Source organism: Haliotis cracherodii, unplaced genomic scaffold (genome assembly GCF_022045235.1).
Source record: "Haliotis cracherodii isolate W230 unplaced genomic scaffold, xgHalCrac1.p SCAF_2, whole genome shotgun sequence".
Lineage (NCBI taxonomy): Eukaryota > Metazoa > Mollusca > Gastropoda > Lepetellida > Haliotidae > Haliotis > Haliotis cracherodii.
Window position 1 is genome coordinate 81,231,718 of NW_027266275.1, and position 22,071 is coordinate 81,253,788.

General features: G+C 39.0%; 2 protein-coding genes across 4 annotated transcripts in view; one reads left to right on the forward strand and one right to left on the reverse strand.

Annotated features, from left to right (window-relative positions):
- LOC139468581 (cytosolic Fe-S cluster assembly factor nubp1-B-like) overlaps window positions 1–7,495 on the reverse strand; it is a 30,862-nt gene extending 23,367 nt beyond the window's left edge. The window contains exons 1-3 of the mRNA XM_071250647.1: window positions 7,439–7,495; window positions 6,514–6,612; window positions 5,765–5,898 (exon numbers count right to left, since the gene is read on the reverse strand). Of these exons, the coding sequence (XP_071106748.1) occupies window positions 5,765–5,898; window positions 6,514–6,612; window positions 7,439–7,469 (264 nt within the window). The 5' untranslated portion in view covers window positions 7,470–7,495. The remainder of the gene's footprint in view (window positions 1–5,764; window positions 5,899–6,513; window positions 6,613–7,438) is intronic.
- LOC139468579 (tektin-3-like) lies at window positions 1,721–21,503 on the forward strand. 3 transcript variants are annotated; one of them, XM_071250646.1, is made up of 7 exons: window positions 1,721–1,792; window positions 10,201–10,943; window positions 16,578–16,648; window positions 17,929–18,072; window positions 18,877–19,099; window positions 19,694–19,848; window positions 20,569–21,503. In XM_071250646.1, exons 2-7 carry the CDS (start codon window positions 10,233–10,235, stop codon window positions 20,780–20,782), a joined length of 1,518 nt encoding a protein of 505 aa, XP_071106747.1. In that variant the 5' UTR covers window positions 1,721–1,792; window positions 10,201–10,232; the 3' UTR covers window positions 20,783–21,503. The 3 variants fall into 3 exon arrangements, with proteins under 3 accessions (XP_071106747.1, XP_071106744.1, XP_071106746.1); XM_071250643.1 differs by lacking the exon at window positions 1,721–1,792 and adding an exon at window positions 7,628–7,709; XM_071250645.1 differs by lacking the exon at window positions 1,721–1,792 and adding an exon at window positions 9,062–9,187.
- Window positions 21,504–22,071: the final 568 nt, after the last annotated feature.

The window sequence follows — 22,071 nt, forward strand, 5'->3', positions numbered from 1 at the left end:
ATCAAATATAAAAAATATTACCCTGATGTAAATCATGACTATTTTCTGTAATAAAAGAATATATGAGCCTAGGTTAAAAAGAAACCTGCATATATACTACCCAAAAGAAGTTAAAGAATACCCGATTCTGTCAGGGCATGACAGAGTAACCATAGTCATAAGAACGAATTAGGTGTTAACTTCTCAACACACTACTCATTCAAAAGTAAAGACATCTGACAAGAAGATTCTGAAATAAACATGAACTAGTTATTCAGGACAGATTATTTATAGTAATAGTAAGGTGTACATGCCCTATTCTTTTATGTATGTCATGGTCTAGCATTCTGTATAAATTTAAAGTGAGTGAGTATGGTTTCAGGCCGCTTTCAGCAATATTCCAGCAATATAAATGAGGAGGACACAGGAAATGGGTTTCACACATTACCATGTCGGGATTCGAACCCGGGTCTTCGGTGTGATGAGTGAAAGCTGCCTCCCTGCCCTGCATTTACAGGGTGCCCTCTATTTAAGTACACTGTAATGACTCTTACGTTATCTTGTTAAATATTAAGTGACCAAATATTTTGGGGACACACAAATGCTTTATTGCACAGATCTTTCCCCCCTCCCCCATCACCACCACCCACTCTGAGATATATCAATATTCTCCAAAATTCTACTAAACGACACTTGTCTGAGATCTATACAAATAAAATTGCTATACAAATGATAGAGATATAGCAAAAAACTATTCATTTGATGTCTATATTATCCGTATCAGACCAGTGTACCTAGTATATAGACACATCTATTATATACATATACACCACACATACATCATGGATACTCCATGGCCATCTCTATAACATCCTTGCAGCTACAACCTAACTTATCAACATAACTTAAAATGTTAACACAGAAGTTGAGAATTCTCTGAAAACTTAAAAATATATAATTATAATAATATAGTTTTTATATTATAATCATATTAAACATATTTTGTTACTGTATCACAGCCTTTGCCAGAATAATACAGAGGACAAATTATTGTCAGTCATACTGTATTTTATATTCTCTGGTCCAGACTAGATTATTTACAGACCGTCGTCATATAGCTGGAATATTGCTGAGAGCGGCGTAAAACAACAAACAAATTCTAACCCTCCATGCAGCACATGCCTGTAGTTCAAGTTTTCAACTCCACTTTCCTTCTTCCAATTTACATGTTAAAATCAACACTCTACAACACAGCACAAAACCATTAAATCCATCAGCACTCAAAACCAAATCTATCAGCATGTACATGAGGCCAAAGATGACAAAACAAACTTTTATTGAGTATCAGTTCTTAAGTCAATATGATTTAACACCCGTAGATCCAGTCAAGGGTTCTCTCACTGAGAGAGACGGAGAACTAATCTCCCTCTCCTTCCCCTGACAGAAACAGTGTCAAGTGAGAGCAACACCAGCATGTAGATGTCATGCATGACCGTACACAGGCCTGTAGCAGACAATCACCATGTGACCTAATACACTCAGGAGATTATGGGACTCTGTTGTGTTGGGGGACCCCCAGCGATGACTTTGCCCTCACCGAGGCGCGACGTTAGTATGTCAAACAAAATACGGCCTTCTGGGTAGACTGGGTGTTGTCATGGCCACAATCGGCTTGTTGATAGGGCAGCTAGGCTTTATAGGACGGAAGCCTGACAGTGAGAGGCATCTGATCGTCTCAGCCCCTGCACCACTACCTCGCCACCCACCCTTCAGCGGAAGTCCGTCTCTTGCTTCACTTCTCTTTTTCATTAAGGTGAGAAAAATGAAATTGAAAACGTTCTATATTTCATGAAACGAAATGTACAACTAATGTCACTGGCAAATGACATTTTGAAACTTTAAAGTACTACCAGTCTGATAGTGTGTACTGAGTGTTTGATACTAACACTTATCAGTGGGAAAAGTCCAAGGCGGAGGAAATGTGGCTTTAATAGGTGTCAGGTATCATGCAATTGCTAATAGAGGGTTCACATTGCACAAACAGACCTACTGCCACTTAGTCCTGAAAGGTGCACAGCCATTGTGGCTGTTTGTGCCTCATAACAATGATCAGCTCGAAGGTAAAAAGTGTGTATTACATTTCTCTTTCTTGTGTTCAATGAATATAGGTTCTTTATTGTAAGGCAACTGGCAACTTCGGGGTCACATTCATGCCATGAAGAGATTTTAATACTGTAGTCGTAAACCTTTATGAAAGGCAACAGTTGTTGATATCCAGCTATTCTACTTATACGACAAAGTAAAATAGAATGTTGTGTTGTATTACCCCTTCTAAATCGCCGTAACATGCTGCAGGGGCACACAATCTTCAAATCCAGAATAGTTTTTGTAAACACATATTAGAAAAATACATTTAATATCACTGTAAAACAAAGGCATCACCTGTTAGATAGTTTTATAAAAAAAGTATTTAAACATAATTTAATTTATTCAATCGTTCCCATTTCTTTGGTGCACAGGACAAATGGTTTCCCCTGCCATTGCCTGCATTGTTAATGTCATGTCTTTACAAAATTATATTAACTTCACGCTGACAAGTTCTGATTTAGGGTGCCATGTCAATATGACTTTGTAACTTATTAACATGATCAATAATCATATTGAAGTTAAGATACATTTTTAATGCATATATCATATCTTCATAGTGCAAAAGTAACAGTTTAATCCTATCCACATGTTTCAATAAGTATGGAGCTTTCAGAAAATTGGCATACACATTTTGAAGATGAACATGACAAAGCTATTTGTGTTTGTCATATCTAAACAATAGTATTGGTTAAGTCCCTTTAAAGAAGTAAAGTTGTAAAGTAAAAGAAAAAGTTAGTACTTAAGGGTTTAGCAGGAGGGGTGGATATTGCAAATTATCACATAGCATGAGATTTATTTAACCATCAAACAAAATGTACTCCCAGTGTCTGATGTAAGATACCAGTCATCAGTCTTATTCCAGTAACTGATAAACAACTTAAATTTTATTCCCATGTGTCAGTTGCAATAAAATAAGCATTTAAACATCACATGCAAGATAAAAAAGAAATTGTCATTTTTCTCTCAAACCATGGATTTCTTTTTAGAATGCAATAAATAGCCAGTAGAATATGATTTCTTTTTTTTTATAATACAATAAATAGCTAACAGAATATTATTTCTTTTTATAATACAATAAATAGCCAGTAGAATATGATTTCTTTTTTTATAATACAATAAATAGCCAACAGAATATGATTTCTTTTTTATAATACAATAAATAGCCAGCAGAATATGATTTCTTTTCATAATACAATAAATAGCCAACTGAATATGATTTCATTATAATACAATAAATAGCCAACAGAATATGATTTCTCTTTATAATACAATAAATAGCCAGCAGAATATGATTTCTTTTTATAATACAATAAATAGCCAACAGAATATGATTTCTTTATAATACAATAAATAGCCAACAGAATATGATTTCTTATTATAATACAATAAATAGCCAACAGAATATGATTTCTTTTTATAATACAATAAATAGCCAGTAGAACATGATTTCTTTCTATGATACAAAAATAGTCAACAGAATATGATTTCTTTATAATACAATAAATAGCCAACAGAATATGATTTCTTTTTATAATACAATAAATAGCCAGCAGAATATGATTTCTTTTTATAATACAATAAATAGCCAACAGAATATGATTTCTTATTATAATACAATAAATAGCCAACAGAATATGATTTCTTTTCATAATACAATAAATAGCCAGTAGAACATGATTTCTTTCTATGATACAAAAATAGCCAGTAGAACCTGTAAATAACAATCATGTCAGCAATAACATTGCCTCATCAGGAGTAAAAGATCAAGAAAAAAATCAAATAACTCTCATTACTAATAAGATATGTCAACACTGATTTGTAACCACAGCAGTAATACCATGTTCACATATTTACCAGAGACCGTAAGAACAGGATGAATGTAGACATTGCCATAAAGCATTTACAAAATAGTTATAACATTCACAGACTCAATTAAGTCAGTTTGATCTCTGCCAATAAAGGCCAACAAGCATCGGACATCCTGCTGGCGGGATCATAAATATTCAACCATAACGTTGCACCATGTATCCTCAGCATTGTCATGTAATTAAAAAGTTCATAAAAGTTTCCAATATCAGCATGACTAAATTCAATAAACCACAAAACGTGCCATGCAAAAAATAACCATTCAATTCCAGCACTACATACACAATGACAGAGTACTAAATGCCCTTTGCCTAATACCACGCTTGATTGGTTTTAATGATCTTGAAAATTGGCGCATAACATGTGATACTATTGCATGATGGGAAGCCTGACTGTATATGCTAGGGCGTTTCTCTATAAGTCTATTGGGGTGTGCAATCTATACGCATTTTAAAGCTGATATTGAGGGGTTTGACTTGTGGGTGCCTGAGATCGCTATCATGGAGGGTGGGGGTCAGTACAAGCAGTATCTATAGCTGTCTGCATTATTGAAACACTGACGTATATCATGGGATCTAATGGACAGTGGTCAGGCAATGTACGCAAATACACAGATGGAAAATCAGTTGTAGTGTATCTGACATTAGTGAAACCCGGATTTTCTTTTCACTAACATAAGACTTTGTATACGTACAGTGTAAACTTGCAGAAGGAAGGTAACAGGTTTACTACTACTTTCTTCCCATCTCTATAGTTCATCTGTCATAGCATGGGATTAACTATAGCCACGTGAAAAAGTCAGATGTTCTCTGCCTCTTGTGAGTAAAATATCTCAAATATTTGTGAATCATTATGATTGTTTATAGGGTTTTGCTGCTGTAATACAGTAAAGTATGGTTATAACGAACTCAAAGGGACTACAAATTTTAGTTCGTTTTAACCGTAGTTCGTTATAAGCATATATACAGCATAACTACAGCAAATAGTCGGGACCAAAAAAGTAGTTCGTTATATCCGTCAGTTCGTTATAACCGTAGTTTACTGTAATATGGCTTATGTATTTCACAAGTTCTTATATTAATATTCTAAATCATGTTAGACTTGTTAGTCATAAAGATAAACTAGACAATCATAAGCATTTCATTCATCTAACTTACATCCTTAATGGCTATTACAATTTACAATTATGACTTTAACACTCAGTAATCAAAGGTAATGATTCTATCTTGTTTCAAAAGGAGGCATATATAACATATTAAGAAACATAATCTTCTGTGTTAATTTAGGGAATCACGTTCACAAAGAGAGTTTCATATGCTGTCCAATTGTGAAAAAACCTAAATAAGATATGTTATGTACTGTCACACCATTTATTGTTTATATTACTAAACTGTGTTGTCATTTCTGTGGATTCCCCAGAATTTGTTCTCATATCGGTATCTCAAAGTAGGAAAGCAGATTTGGTATTTTAAAAACCCTCTTAAAACAAATGTTACACCAAATTCAAAATAAAAGCTAAACAAATTCTCTCTTTCTGTCAAACCATGAGCTGTTAAAAACACAAAGAAAACAATAAACAATGATTACGGCCAAGACAATTTATGTGCTGCACTAACTCAACAAACAAAGCAATGCATAACTAGTGTACATAACATATAGATACTGATCAAACTGTGAACATATTCTATTTTACTTTAATGTCTTTAAGTGAATAAACACACAACACAGATGCAATGACAGCAAGAACAGACAACTGGCTAGTATTGACTACCTGTTTTTGGCTGTCACTGGCCAGTCCATGTGCAAGATGAGCTGAGAAGGTGCTCTTGCCCACACCTCCTTTCCCTGATAGAACCAGCACCTTATGTTTAACAGTAGACAGTCTCTCTTTTATCTGAACAATTGCTGAAATACAAATAAACATCAAAATGACAGAGATGTACTAAAAAATAATGTATCAATGTGCTGTTGATTACAGATACGTACTGGCTAATCAGGTTCCAGGCATTATCACGAAAAATATAACCTTGATAAGGAGACTAAACCTGTGATCAACTTCTTGAACTTTTCACATGTCAGAATTCTAAATTTGTATTATTACAGTGCCAGTGGCTGTTAAAATCATAATTGTATGGTTAAAAAAGGAGGCATTTAGATATCATAGAACAAAACAAAATTACCTAGTGAAAATGTTATATGAAGTGCATAATATTTATAAACATATTATTAATCTGAAGTAAAGGGACAGACCTAGTTAATTCCCTTGTTTTGAAGAATATACATTTCTGTCAGTGCTTGTACCTAATGTGATTTACATACTTGGTCTTTGATGTGAATATTTCATTTAGCATTGTAGATTAAGGCATCAAGTATAACATAACCCTGTAAGGTACAGCATTTTGAAAGTAAAAGAAGCAAACCTCAATGATTCCATCAAATACCCCTCAATGTGATCACTGTGTGTTTGAAAATAGATGGTGCCTCAGGATCAAAGTTGATATATATTTCTAAATGTCATACCTGGATCCTTTGCTTTGGGTTGAGCACACAGAACTTGATTAGGGCATCCCTGACAGGCAGATGCCTGACCCGCACCCTCACTCCCTGTACCAGGGCAGTCTGTGGAAGGAAATGATGTCAAATAGCAGGCATCACGGGTAGTATTATAGTACCTTTAGGTGATAGTATCTACCCTTAATCTGTAAACATCAACTATCTGGGATAAGAGAATAAATGATATCAGAGAGAAGGCAAGAATGACTTAAAAGGGATACATGATAATAAAACCCACACTGCATTCCTCATCATCATGAAAACATAAACATGATAAAGTATTTCATACCCTAACTATACTCAGGTGAATCTGAGGGGAATTGACAGCTAGAGTTGGACTAGTCACTAGGTCCAGACATTCATCATGTTCATTCTAATCAATTTGCCAGAAACTCATTTTTTCTATGATATAACACTCTTAACAAAGTAATGTGCGAGAAACAGGGGGAAATGAGATTCGCGCAGAGCACCAGCAATTAGTGCAAATCGTATGACTTGCACTTTTGAGACAGAGTGGAGTTCAATATTATTCTCCCCTTCTGAACAAGTGAACAGAGAAATAAGCTGGCAATGTTTTGTCCTATCAGAGAATTGTATTTAATGAGTAAGGCTCCTAGAGTAATAATGGCTTGACAAAAATGTGACCAATGATACGTATGTTCAAAGTTCATAATCGTCAATCGTGTATCCACACTAAACAAGTATCTTTATGAAGCTAACAACACGCCTGCAGTCCCAAATAGCGTCGCAATTTATAAATGATCAAGCCTAAACAAACAGATGACAACTGAAGTGCAATAACGTATGATACCTAGAGAACATGGTCTATGTTCGATACATTAAAATATGTCTTCATTAACATCGAAAACACAGAATATATCTATATACTCACGCTCAGGCGCATTAGTTGGAACTTCCGCCATATTGAATGACCTCTTCTACCTCCTTCGCTGGAGAGTTCTCATACTGTTACGTCACTCCTCGCGGTGCATTTCGGGAAGGAAAAGTTTCTTCTCGAGCAACAGCACTGGAACCGCATCACGATCCACTTGATGCTCTCCACCCTGATTGTATTTTATGTAAAGAAAGCATGGCCACAGCGACATAAACCGCTATGTTCGCCTTTAATAGGAACAACCGTTCTAGGCTGTACAGAAACGGGGGTAAATACGTTTTATGTATTTCAAAGCTGTTTTTTATACAGTTAACAATGCTAAGTGATGCTCTATGGTATTGCTTCTAAAAGTCTTAAACATATATACGTAGTGATTGTTAATCGTTACAATTACTTGCATAAACACTGACATCTTAATTCCTCCTATGTTGTGTGTTTCACCATTTTATTCCGTTAATTATATATTGTGAGTTGGGGAAACAACCACTGAGACATGCTTCCACACTTCAAATTTACTTCAAACATTTATTATGTTCTTGATTCAGCATTGCTATATAATGGTAATATAATATGGGAATACCCCTTTTTATCATGTTATTGCGACAATAACATTATTATACTGTCATGCAGTTAAATAGATACTCTTCCTTCACAAAGTGTAGTAGGAAAGTTAACTGACAACGTAGAATATCGAAATAATGTAATAATCCTGTCATTGAACTTATTTTACTTATTGAACTTTACTGTGGAATTATTATGCACAGATTAACATCCCTGCTGCTGTTTCCTGGAGTTAGGTAGGATAACACAGCAGACAATGTATAGGGAAAGTTTTTGAAATAGTTTTATCAATGTCTTGCAAGTATTGCTCATATTTAGGAGCACGGATCTAGGGATACTACTTGTGTGATTTCTAGATTAAAGGGTATGTGAAAGTCTCTAAATTGGTGTTATATTGCTCTTAGGTTTCTTTATTAAGCTATATGGCAGTAAAATATTTAATTAGCTCCAGAAACTTAACGTGAGGGCGGGAGTGAGTTGGTTTTAACGCCGCTTAACAGTATTCCATTTATATCACGGCGTGGCCCCCATCAACGTAACGACAGCTTCTATTTCGGAGTTATTTCATCGTTTTATACAGATTTCAACGTAAACTCTTCAGATACTGATTGTACTGGTCAAACAATTGCACTCACTTGTTGAAAAGAAACGTAAATCGAAGAGTACTTCACATGAAAAGTCACACGTAACTCAGGTGCACAAACACACACACGTTTAACAAGGCAATAATCAGCCTATGTGAAATGCATGTCTTTTCACGATCAACCAAACAGCTGTGATAGTAATTATTGAGGGAAAAAAGCAATCAAAATCTACTTCAATGAATAACATTAATCCTGAACGGATACTATTATTCGACTCGCAATGAAAGAAAAGTGTTGAATAAGACTGTCAATTGAACCATAGAGGGAGACTATACAAGGCGTTTGATGGTCGTTTGTTTCGCGCGGGCTTTGCGAACTCAATCAATAGCGCAACTTTCCTCTCACGTTGCCGAGTGTCTCTAGGTAGCGGGGTGACTGTAAACATGCGACTAGGGGAAGCCAGTGAGCAGGCAGTTTCAGTGTTATAGGCACGGGATCTCTACCCAGACCATGTTCCAGACACACGTTGCACTGGTCGTCTTTCGAGGATATGAGTGATTCTTATATGACATAGCTTATAAACGTGAGAAGTACATTCGAGGTAAATCATTTTGCGTCAATGTGATGTATTCTAATGAGCATTTCCAATAACAGGCGGTATTCTGATAGATATCTGTTTCAGGCAAGTTGCTGACGATTGGCCCATGGCTGCTGTTATGGGTAGCAATACTTCTGTATCATATGTACCTGTATCTAACTTCATAATTTTAACTTGAAGGACTTTTACTTAGTGAGACTAAAGACGATATGATAGCGTGAAATATGATTTAACTATAAATGACTAGTTTGTTTATATAATATCGTGAACAAGTATGTTACAGAGTTGATATGTTAACTTTTTATATGTATATATCATAAATTGAAACAGCATATTTAAAATATGGACAGTAAACGATTAATAAGTCAAAAGTTAATTCTTACATAAGCTAGTTAAGATTATTTTGTTTTGAAGTTGCCCTTACATGTTAAAAGCGGAAGGATATATTTAGGTGCATCACAGACCGTATCCTAGTCACCGCATATGTTTTAGTTTGTAACCATGCACGTGAGGCTAATCGCTTTAATCAACTATGTCAAGATAGTGAATAATTAATTATAACTCAGTCGGGTTGATAAACGATAAGGCAAGGGCTGCACATGCGCACATTTACATGTTATGTTGAACTGCTTTCATTAATATTGCACTGACGATAATCCGAATGTCAATACAGTGCAAGGAGAACTAGCCCCAGGCAAGTCGTACATGTTGATTCATATTCATCCTATTTCTCAGTTCCGAGGCCAATAAAGCGCTTAAAACGTTTTATCAATAACCTAATCATGTCCTTTACATCAATCATTTGTTGGTCATGCATTACCACAAGCCTTCATATTAAAGCAAGTGCACAATAAACAAACGTATGCACATGCAGTTGAATGAAATATGCTTATGTTATATTTAATCAACGCATAGGTGTGTACATGTATATTTATTTCAAACGTTGTCCGTGTATGATCTCTAGATCTTCGTATTTCGTCGTCATTACTTCATTGCAGGATTGTTTGTTTTTTCAGAAGTAGCATTCCTTGGCTTCCACCACCCTACCATGGAGTACCTTGGCCACACCCAAACCGCCACCTACATGACTGGGCCCAAGAACAACACCCAGACAGACTTCCTCCCGTCCATAAGCACCATGCGCTCCTCCTATAAGGCGTATGACACCTACCCGGCCCCATCTCCGCTTAGGAGGTCTCTCACCACCCTCCCATGGAGACCCAGCACGTACTACCAGACGGCAATGGTGAACCCAAACTCGGCCTTGACGCGCAGCATGCCTGACCCTATGTCGACTAGGAACCAGCTCACTCAACTGGATAGTGTTAAAGTACCCCCAGTGTTCGCTGCTGCCAGGAATGCTCTCTACACCCGCTACACCCCCAATGATTGGAGTTCGTCTAACCAGAGCAACTACTTGTCATCTGACAGGGTCAGGAGCGGGGCCGAACGTTTGAGGTTCGACACCGTCCGTCTGTGCCGTGAGACAGACGACAAGACCCGCCGTACCCAGACCGATGTGGGCAAGCGACTTGGCGAGAGGATCGGGGACATCACCTTCTGGAAGACAGAACTCAACCATGAGACCGACAACATGATCACTGAGACCAACTCTCTGCAGGAGGCCAAGAGGATCATGGAGAAGGCTCTGGCTGAGACAGAGAACCCTCTTCACATCTCACAGGAGTGTCTGTACAACAGAGAGAAGAGGCAGGCCATCGACCTGGTGCATGACAACCCAGAGAAGGAACTCATCAAGGTACCATCTATTATGTTCATGTTATTGTATTTTCAAGCTGTGTTCCTGTATTTGGCAGATCTAAGGTTACAGTGTGAATCAATGTTGTTTGGAGGGTTTGAGCGAGTGAATGTCGTTTAAGGCCACTGTCAGCAATATTACATTTTTGGATTGGATGCCACGCTCATGCAGGTCCACATTTATAACGACTACCCAGTCAATGAGGATGTAGACCAATTCTTCCTGGGAGGGCGGGGTGGGGGTGGCAGCCATATATTGAAATGGGCGTTATCACTGAAATTGTCCCCCAACTACCTTAGACATCTATTCCTTGTATGTTTGTGTGAGGAATCTGTCTTTGAAAAAAACATATGACTATCTCCAAAGCAGTATTACAAAGTTCCAGTTGCACCCATTATGCATAATGAATCGGAAAATGGTTAAGATTGGGTTTTTTTTATCCCAGCTCAAGGCTTATTATTTATAAAGTTTGTGATAAGTGTATCAGTCATTGCTTTGGGAGATCATCTCGCTATTAAACAGATTATTAGCTGAAATGACAAACTTACCCGCCCACGCAACAGTAATCACAATAATGCTGTCATATATTTATGATGACGCTATACCAGGTCACCTGACCGAGGCTGCATTTCTTCAATTATCTTCCATTCCACTATCCCCCGGATGTAAAAATTGATCTGAAATTAGCTGTGGGACTGAATGTTTGTTCGACATCAAAACTGACAGGTGTTATTGATTTGAAAATAAGTGATGCGATCATAGACTGTTTTCTGTGAAACCCGTCAAACCAGTCCTGACGTCAAACTTGCTATAAATTATCACGGCTATATGGAGACAAGTGCCTTAAACACACCGCGTATAACACTCAGTTATTTGAACCGTCTTTGTATATAGTAATACACCCAGATCAGGTAGTCTTAATACTTGAGAACAGGAGCTTAAGTCGTGAATAGGCCAAATGTGGCAGTGTTAATTTCGGACCAAGAATAAGTCGCCAGAAGAAATATATATAATATATATAAACTGTATAATTATAACTATTGATTCACTTTAACTGTTGTATTTTTTATATGACGAGGCGGAGCAAAACCTAAAGCTTGTTTAGTTGTATCTTACGTTTAGAATATCTTTTTTTTTCTTTTTTTTTGTGTGGTGTGTGTGGTGGGGGCGTTGTAATTATCTATTTGCCAATCAACCATGTTACCTTTTTTATGATTTTCCTGGTAAATAGCAGTTTCTGTTGATTTCAAATAATATATGTAAATGTGTCTTATTTATATACCCGATAGAATGATATGTCGCGATACGCACAGTCGTGCTGCCAAGCGAGGCATAAAACCGACTGCAGGTCTGAATACAGTCATTTGAACATGATAATATAATCTTCTATTCAAAATTGATAACCGACTCCTTCCCTTTTCTGGACCTGGGTTGTGTCTTTTATATGGGGATCCTTTAGGGTACATAGCCAAGTTGACATGTGATTGATCAAGTGATCGATTTGATGCCTCGCTGTAGATAAGATTTGTAAAAGACTCCATACCCGTCTTGCACGTGTAGCTCTGACCCGCGTGTATCCCGACAGAGAAAGTTTAGCCCTGTATTATAATAAAGTATGTAGAGCCTATAGTAGCTACTGAATTATAAACCGTATACCAAACGAACCTAAAGTAATAAACGCATTCAACCATTTTTTAGAACGAAATAGTAAGATAGATCGTGAGTGATTGAGTCAGGAGTTAAGCCCTGAATTTGAATCAAGTAAAAATCTGTTGGGTGTTTTATCTTTAAATCAATTGCCCTTCCCAAATGTAATGTATAGATGACAGCAGACCGATATATGTCGACTAAAACAAATACAGTTTTACAAGTCTAATTCCTAGTAATAGTCCTACATGTCCCGTTAGTGACGTTAGGTCCTGTTGGGGGTCAATGTAAGAGGCTATAACGTCTCCATAATTCCTTCCGGCAACAGGGTGGCTCAGTAGACAGTTAAGACGATCGTCTCGGATCGATTCCCCACACAGGAAAACTTTGAGAAGCCACTTTTTGTTCCATCGTCATTATTTGTCTACCAAATTCTCCGCTCACCCACTTAGTGAATAATTTCTGAGCCAGTTTCATCTTTGGTAACTCGAAGATAAAGATTGTAATGAATTTATAGATCGTGTAGTTATCATGACAGATTACGTGTTTAATGTCTTCATCTTAAACAGATTATTATATGAGTAGCATATTATGATATTATCGGATCTGATCAACATGATCGAGAAGCATGCTGGTTGATTTATGAACCCTAACCGCTAAGAGCCCTCCACCCACTGTGGGTAAATGGTTACTGTAACACTGTGGCCAAACACTGGGATCGGGTTATACTGAATTATTCCCAGTGCATTAGTGTTCGTGTGGTGTGGCCATCTGACAATGGTGCATGAAGGCTTCATAAAGAGCTTGGCATTAATGCTATTGAGGATGCACGGTGCCACAGCGTTTCTTTATTAATGTTGAATATTATACTACTGTTCCGTACGCCTGATACTTACCGGGAAAGCATTGCAAGATTTAGGAAATAGATAATGGATATGACTCACAGCGTGTGGCCTGTTGAACCATTGGTGTAAAAGGGCGGTCGGGTAGCCTAGTGGGTAAAGCGTTCGCTCGTCACGCCGAAGACCCGGGTTCGATTCCCCACAAGGGCACAATGTGTTAAGCCCATTTGTGGTGTCACCCGCTGTGATATTGCGGGAATATTGCTAAAAGCGGCGTAAAATCGTACTCACTCACTCATTTGTGTAAAACCAGTTGAACAACAGCAGGAATTATAATCCAAATATAGTCGAGATGTACGTAAGAATAAAACTTAGACGTGACGAAACTGGCAAACATACGTTTTATGTAACAACACTGACCAAAAACACTTGTCTGTATATTTGTGTAAGGTAATAAATGCGAGTTATTCAACAGCCACCAATGTAGCTTTACTGCTGACAATACATCTCCAGTGTCCGTCGAGGTGACCTAGTAAGGGAAACGAAAAGCAAGAATAAATCACACTACATCCAATACTATTCCCCTCGAGACCCTCAAGTGCTTAACCCTCTACGTATTGCCTGTAATGAGCTAACAATGGAGAATGGTGACAGCTACCCTATCGACAGTAACTGGTCCTGAGTAGGGTGAACGATCGATGGTGGGCTGGTGCATGCTCTTTATACTTACTTGAAGAGACTACAAGACTTGTTCTGGTGAATACTTTAGCGTGTTCGCGTGGAAACCTCGCAGGGCTCGAACATTAAAGACTATCAAAATTCGGTTTGAAAGAATTCAATCTCGTTTTAGATAAATATTTTAAGTCTTTAAATTGTTAAACATGTTAATCAGATGAAATTTCCTGAATCAGCTGTCTAAGGTCTTGCCGTCTTGAAATAGAGTCTGGTGTTGGAAATGGGCATTTAAATCAGTTGTTAACATTTGTGATGTTTAATAATTGTCAAATAGACATATACATGTTCGTTAATCATAGAAACTTCTACATTCAAGATTTAAAGTATAGAGGGCAATGGCAAATATAATAGGATTAGTTGTATCCAATACACAGGGAAATGCTGTAGTGAGTTTATCACCCGTGTTCGTGTGTTAGCATGAGAGGCGTACAATGAGAGTGAGAGGTTATCGGTGTATCTCGTTATTGGACCACAAATCGAACAAATAGGATTAACCCTGAATGTTCAGTAAAACACCATGTCCCAAAATAGCTGGCAAGATGGCGACGACCCCCTGTGGAGTATCGCATAGTCACCGCTATGTCGTCTGCACATGGTCCGTGTCACCATCGAGTAGAAATATGACTGATATTCATTTGATATGATCAGATTTCAGTGTTTATTATGTGGTCTCGAAACTTAAGTACATGTATTGGTTCTTTTACAACTCTGCATGTCATCTGATGAACGCCAATATTCGGATTACGTTCGGACTCATTTCCCATCTCATCAATTTTCCTTACGTTTAAAATTGCAACTGTTACAGTTATTTGCATATATTTGCCATTTCCTCCCATTCTGACACATGGCATATCAAGCGCACTAATTATATAGCAGTCGGTAACATTCACTTGTAAAAAATAGCCTTGTCTTCGGAGAGTACATCCGTTCATGCGTCGAGATGCTTGTTTACCTGCTGAGCTTAATAGCTTTCCAATAAAAGACCCCTGTCGCAATGATTCATTGAGAAATACTGCCCCGCAATCCCACGGCTAATCTATCCTATTGAGTAAGCTAACCCAGTCAGACTTCATCGATATCGACTGAAGGTCCTTGCGCCATCAGTCCGTTATTGATTACCGCAGTATTCGCTGTCAGAATAACTTGTCCGGGTTCCGACAGGGCAGTCACCTGGGCTAGTGCATGCTGTAGATCGTGCTGATGTCACGATATCTCACGGCGTGTTTTCTTTGTACTGGCAAACGTTTGATCTACAGTATTGTATAATATACAAACATGACTACAGAGAGTTATTGCCTGCATCCCCACAGACACTGAGTTAATTGAGTTCGCGAAAGACTTGATCCGCTGTGGACAAGTGACTAATATACCGAGCTACGTTGCGGCAATTGAAAGTCTACAAAGACCGTATTCTACCACTGGTATTGCGTACGTGCAACGAGTTTAGAAAATGTCCACATATGAATAATTATCATAAAGCCCCAGGGCGTCGTCTCCCGTAACGCCTCATCTACTAGACACGCAATTACCCCTGTTGGGGAAAATTATTCCGGAAACTCAAAGATTCATATTGATTAGCGCCGTTATGTTTAACGTGAATAAAATCCAGATCCTCGTGTTACAGGCCAAATGTTTCTCAGTGTCGTTTTCAACTATGCTGACTTTCTTACTTTAATCCCAGGTTAATATTCGGGTCGTATTCATGCTGAAACCTTTTCTTAAATTAAGGGTAATTAAGCAAAGTTCAGTCAAACCTACAAATGGACAGTTTCATTTGATCAAATACTTAGATAGATCCCTGGCCAATGATTCATTGGTTCCTATTCTTTACTACATGCCCAGACAAGGCGGTCAGCTAAGAATCTTACAGACATCTGTTATGTACCATGCAAGCATATTGGTGGGAGATTGTAATGAATGGGAGCCATTATGGCTCGTGAGCTCGTGAATATGGTCCCGGTGCGGCTGTCTGGATAGTGTGTATTATCGTGTTTGACAGGTCATCATGTCATGATTATAATCCTTATAGAACCACATTGACAGCCCGTTACGACTTTGTCTCCAGCTACATGCTCCGATGCCTGCGTTGTGTGTTTTAGTATGGAGGTGTTTGCATAGCCATTGAAACTTCAGGCAGCTATTATTTACGTTAAGCCATTTGAACAAATAACAATTTGCAATATATGTGTGAAATATAGGTTGTTTCTTTAGAATGAACTTTATGTTTTCGTCATAATAATCTGATACAAGTGGATATATTAGATTTCGTTTGAGCTTTTTTCCTCAGAAGGCTAACATGATAAATTGCATTTGTCGGAAGTGTTTTGTTCTTGAAATTAGATTACGAGATGTGGAAGTTTCACACTTGTACATGGCTTATGGTGCCTGACACCTGGTGTTCTGTTTCCAGGAGGTGGATATCATCAAGCGATGCCAGGACAGGATGAGGAACGTCATCGACAAGGCTAATGTCCAGCTCAGGTCAGCTACTGGCTTCAGCATATGTTATTTCTCGTGTAACACTTTAAGATATTCACATAAGTGAGTGAGTGAGTTTGGTTTTACGCCGCTTTTAGCAATATTCCAGCAATATCACGGCGGGGGACACCAGAAATGGGCTTCACACATTGTACCCATGTCAGGATTCGAAGCCGGGTCTTCGGCGTGACGAGCGAACGCACTGACCACTACCCACCGCCCCTGTACTCACATAAGGAAAGGGGCTTAGGACACAGTTATACAACTTTTCATACCCTTTATAGAGGATACAGGAATGATGTTCCAGTTGGTAATGTTAATGTCTCAATAAGGCATCATATTCGACGAAAGGGATTGGTTGAGTATGGGTTTACGCCGCTTCAGCAATATTCCAGCAATGTCACAGCGGGAGATACCAGAAATGGTCTTCACACATTGTACCCATGTGAGGAATCGAACGAGCGAACGCTTTAACCACTAGGCTACCCCACCGCCCCTCGAAGGGGGAGAGTGTATGCATGATGTATCCTGGATCATTCTCTTCTGAATCGGGAGTTCTGTGGCATTAATTATTTTATGTCAAACTAAAAAACAGTATATTTTTTGTCAGCGGACATTTTACCCATATTAATATACTATTTATTTCAGGTGCTCACAGCTCGTCATACATAAATTCTCTTCATTTCAATCAACCCCCCCGTGAAGATCCGGGTTAGAATAGGCCAGTAACCCATGCTTGTCGTAAGTGGCGACTAACGGGATCGAGTGGTCAGACTCGCTGACCTAGTTAATGCATGTCATTGTATCCACATTGTATGGAACGATGTTCATGATATCAATCACTCGATTGTCTAGTTCAGACTCGATTATTTAGACCGCCGTCATATAGATGGAATATTGCTGAGTGCGGCGTTATACAACAAACAAATAAAAATCAAAACTTTATTTTTCATACAGACCATGGTTGTATCCCATGCCCATACATGAGGTATGTCCTACATGTTACACTGAACTGCCCCAAACCATCATCATCATGGTCATATCTCACCGCTACGAGCAGCTATACATTATACTTTATTACCTTAGTATTAATCGGGCTGCTCAACACGAGATAGAAATGGATGAGCGAGACAAACAGATAGCCGAGGTCGTGGACACAGAATGCCACGGGATCAAGAACTCCTCCAGAGGCATAGCGTACCACAACGGCATTCATACAATAGACCCTACGTGAGTAATCCTCCTCTAGCCACTGTAGTCATCTGCTCTGTCTTCTCTCTTAGCCTGAACCGAGCATCTCAGCATGAGCTTGAGAAGGACTCTGGTGACAAGTTCATGGCTCAGAACCTTGATGAGAACTGCCACCTGATGAGGAACAACTCCCGTGGCCTCGCCTACCATAATGGCGTCAACAGGATTGACAATACGTGAGTTGAGTGTGTGACGCACCAACCTGTATCCCACGTGTTGCTGCTGATGCTGTGTGGTTCACCCTGTTCTTGCTTTTCTTTATATTTTCCTTTGTGTTTGTGTTGATTAATGCTTGTTTTGTTTCACAGGATGTTTGTGGCCACAGAGACTCCCGTTATCTCTTACCTCACTCGAAATTCACAATGGCCTCTGAAATAATCCAATATTGACATCACATGGTTAACGGCATTTGAGATAATGGGAGTCTTCTGTTGTTGATTAATATTTGTTTTGTTTTTATAATTGTCTGAAGTCATGCTTACCCTTTATGGGATTGTTGTTTGTATGTGGCAATTCTAAATATCAGCCAAACCAATAACCTTTTTATGTTTGAAAATTATTAACAATGCATGATGGATGTAAATTAACATGAGTAACAATTTATTGCAAGGTTTAAGGAGATAACCTTATGCATATCACCCCACAAGTTTCGGATATATATACATATAACAGCCTATAAACCTCTGCTTCATATTAACCTACTCTGTGTAACCAACGTGTGATCAACGGTACTGTATATTTACCACATACCAAACCTTTGCCCCATCAGCAATATATATCTGTGTATACCCTCATGACCACCAACGCCGCTATCTACACTGCATAGAGGAACACGTTTTATTGGCTTATAACTTTCGGCACATAATTGTACACGCAGGAATCTGCATCAATTTTTGGCTTTTCGTCATCTGAACTGATATGCAGTATTCTCAATTCATCATTCTTACAAGCCATGTTCTTATGTTTCCCCCGCCTCGCAGCGTCTCTGTGCCGGAGACGTGGGCAAAGTTCAGCAACGACAACATCCAGCGTTCCCAGAGCGAGCGCGCCGCCTCCAAGCAGTTGAGAAATGAGATTGAGAGCGTGCTCAACTCCTGCGCCAACGAGATGTGGCAGGAGTGGAACGCCGTCAATGTGGCCCTCACACACAGGATGCAGGAGACCACAGACACCAGGAACAAACTCCAGACCCATCTGTCCAAGGTAGGCCGCGGGGCATTTTACCGCAGGACTCGAGAGACATTGCAAGTTTACATAGGATCAATGTTCACAAGGACAGTCGGATTTTTCACAAATTTTACAGATTGGATTTGGAATAACTTTCCATTCGTTCTAATAGCCTTCTCTGAATCAATGTTTATATTCTTTGTGTCACATTATGACCATTAATGTATTGTCATACTTCTAGAAATCCTATATTCATGCGTTCCACATATGGAACTGGTCTCAGCACAATGCAAGGGAGATAACTTCATAAAAGAGTTCGTCTTGCTTTTTGCTGTTAAATAGGCATCAGTGACGTATACTACAGCTTATCTTGCTTCAACTTTTAGTGTGCATTGTCGTATCTGTTTGTGTGTGGTCTGACGCCGCACTCAGCAATATAACAGCTATATGAGCTATATTGGCATCATGAGCATCGATCCACGCAGTATGATGACATGCATCAACCAAGTGAGCGAGCCTGACCACCCGATCCCGTTGGTCGTATCTGCGTGATCTTTAAATCTCTCTGCGAATCGTCTCTATGGGCTCTGAGACCGCCATGTGTGTTCAATGTCTATTGTTGTATTTCAGGTCCTGCAGGAGATCTTCGACATGGAGAAGAACATCGAGCTCCTGAAGAAGGCCATCCAGGACAAGCAGGCGCCCATGCAGGTCGCCCACACCAGGCTCGACACCAGGATCCGCAGACCCAACGTTGAGCTCTGCCGCGACCCCGTCCAACACAGGTAAACTTTTTCCCTATTACTTCCCTAATACGCCGAACACCCGGGTTCGATTCCCGACATGGGTACAATGTGTGAAGCCCATTCCTGGTGTCCCCCGCCGTGATATTGCGGAAATATTGCTAAAAGCGGCGTAAAACCATAATCACTCACTCACTTCCCTATTACTGTAGCTGATGTCTTTACAAAGACTCCGTGGTCTAGTGATAGAGCGTCCGCCCTGTGAGCGGATGGTCCGGGGTTCGACCCCCCATAAGACGTTAAAAGATGGTACTTGTTGTTACCCTTTCTGGCCATCGGCATTAAGGGGCTAAAACAAGGACTGGTCGGCTCGGAGTCAGTATACGGCGAAATGGCATCTCAGTGTGCTTGTACTATAAATCGGCATCAGTCCGGACTAGTGCAAGCAGCCACACATACACAGGTGCATGCATGTCACTATGTAAGTGCAATAGTCTTGGACGCGACGTAAACCCCATTTCACCTCAACACTATTATGCAGGCACTCCCAGGCAGTCATACACACCAGCGATCATTCTTACATTAATCTGATGATGAGTGTTAGATGAAAATTACCTGTACCTCAGAATGATATCTACAATTCTATGATTGTCTCTATTTCAATGGTCTACTCCGTCGTCAAAAGTAATACGTGGAAGGTACATACATTTATATAGGATAGTTACCGTGTGTTAACCCCAATGTCTTTCCTCTTTCCTTCAGACTTGTGGAAGAGGTCGGCGAGATCTCTGACACCGTGGAGTCACTCCAGGCCAAGCTGCGCATGTCTGAGAATGCCCTCCAGGAACTCCTGCGAACCAAGTCCGCCCTGGAACAGGACCTGTCCGTGAAGAACAACAGCCTCTTCATCGACAGAGAAAAGTGCCTGGGCATGCGCAAAACCTTCCCCATGTCGCCACGCATTGTCTCCGTGTAATGTCGCCTCAAAATAGCTCTCTCACTGATTGTTATATTGACTCATCTTTGATGAACTTGTATGGGGAAATGTTAACACCTTTTATTGTCTGTTTCAAAGGACATAAACATGTTGTTATCAATTCAAGCAGAACTGTTCCAAATGTCCATTACACAGTATTGTTTTCTTTTGAACCAAATCGAATCAGTATTACGTTTGCCACTGCTGGAAAGGTTTCATATTGTCCATAATTAACGAGTTTGTTGAGATGCAATAGTCCGTCCAATTACAAATTTCCAGCATATATATCATATATTGTTGTCTCAATGTAATCAAAGTGGTTTTGTACACAAGCTTTATTGTAAATAGACCGATTTCTTACTGTGTGGTTGACGAACCGAGCTGCAAATTGTTCACTTAAGTACGTTGGATTTTTTAATGCAGAAACTGATGTTACAACATTTTTTGCAATTTACATAATTTCCCGTTTAGGGTGTGAGTGTTTTTAGTTTAAAACCCATTTATCCTTTTGGAAACAATTTAATTCAAAGGTTTATGACAGCGTCATACTTGTATATATACATATATATATATATTTTTCTTTTGGAGTTATGTTTCACCAAGATCTGTGATATACATCTTGATTCCATGCACTCTACTACATGCATTGTGTGAGGTGTCAAGTAAGTGCATGCATCTACACTTGTGATTGTTCTTTCCACACACCGTCTTTCTCTCCTGTCTCTGCTTGCTTTATTCAGATGTTTTATTTTTATTGTAAAAAGAATTTTACGAATACAGTATGTGAGTTATAACAATGACTTTGTTTTATTGTACTATCTGGACGAATTATGTCGGGCAGGGTGGTGGCCAAATGGTTAAAACCTTGGCTCGCCACGCCGTAGGACTGGGTTCGATTTCCAACATGGATAAGTTGTGTTCAGATATTTTTGGTATCATCCGTCGTCATATTGATTAACTAGTGATCAAAGCGGAGTAAAAACAAATTCACCCACACCAAGAACAGTAGAAACGTGTTTTAAATACACTTGTTTGACACATCTGCCAAACAAGTTGAGCAAAAACATGCTCTGTTTATAAAAAGGCGTTCTTGCTCATGGTGTTGGGATTTCGTCAATTATGTTTGTGACTCGCTTGTAGCGATATGCCTCAGATAAAGGGAGATAACCTGTGTAAATGTGTGTTGCTCATCACGCCAAGTTCAAAACATTTATTACATCAGGAGTTATCTCCCATATCAATAACCCAGTAACCCTCAGATGGCGATTAATTACATAGCTATGCATAGC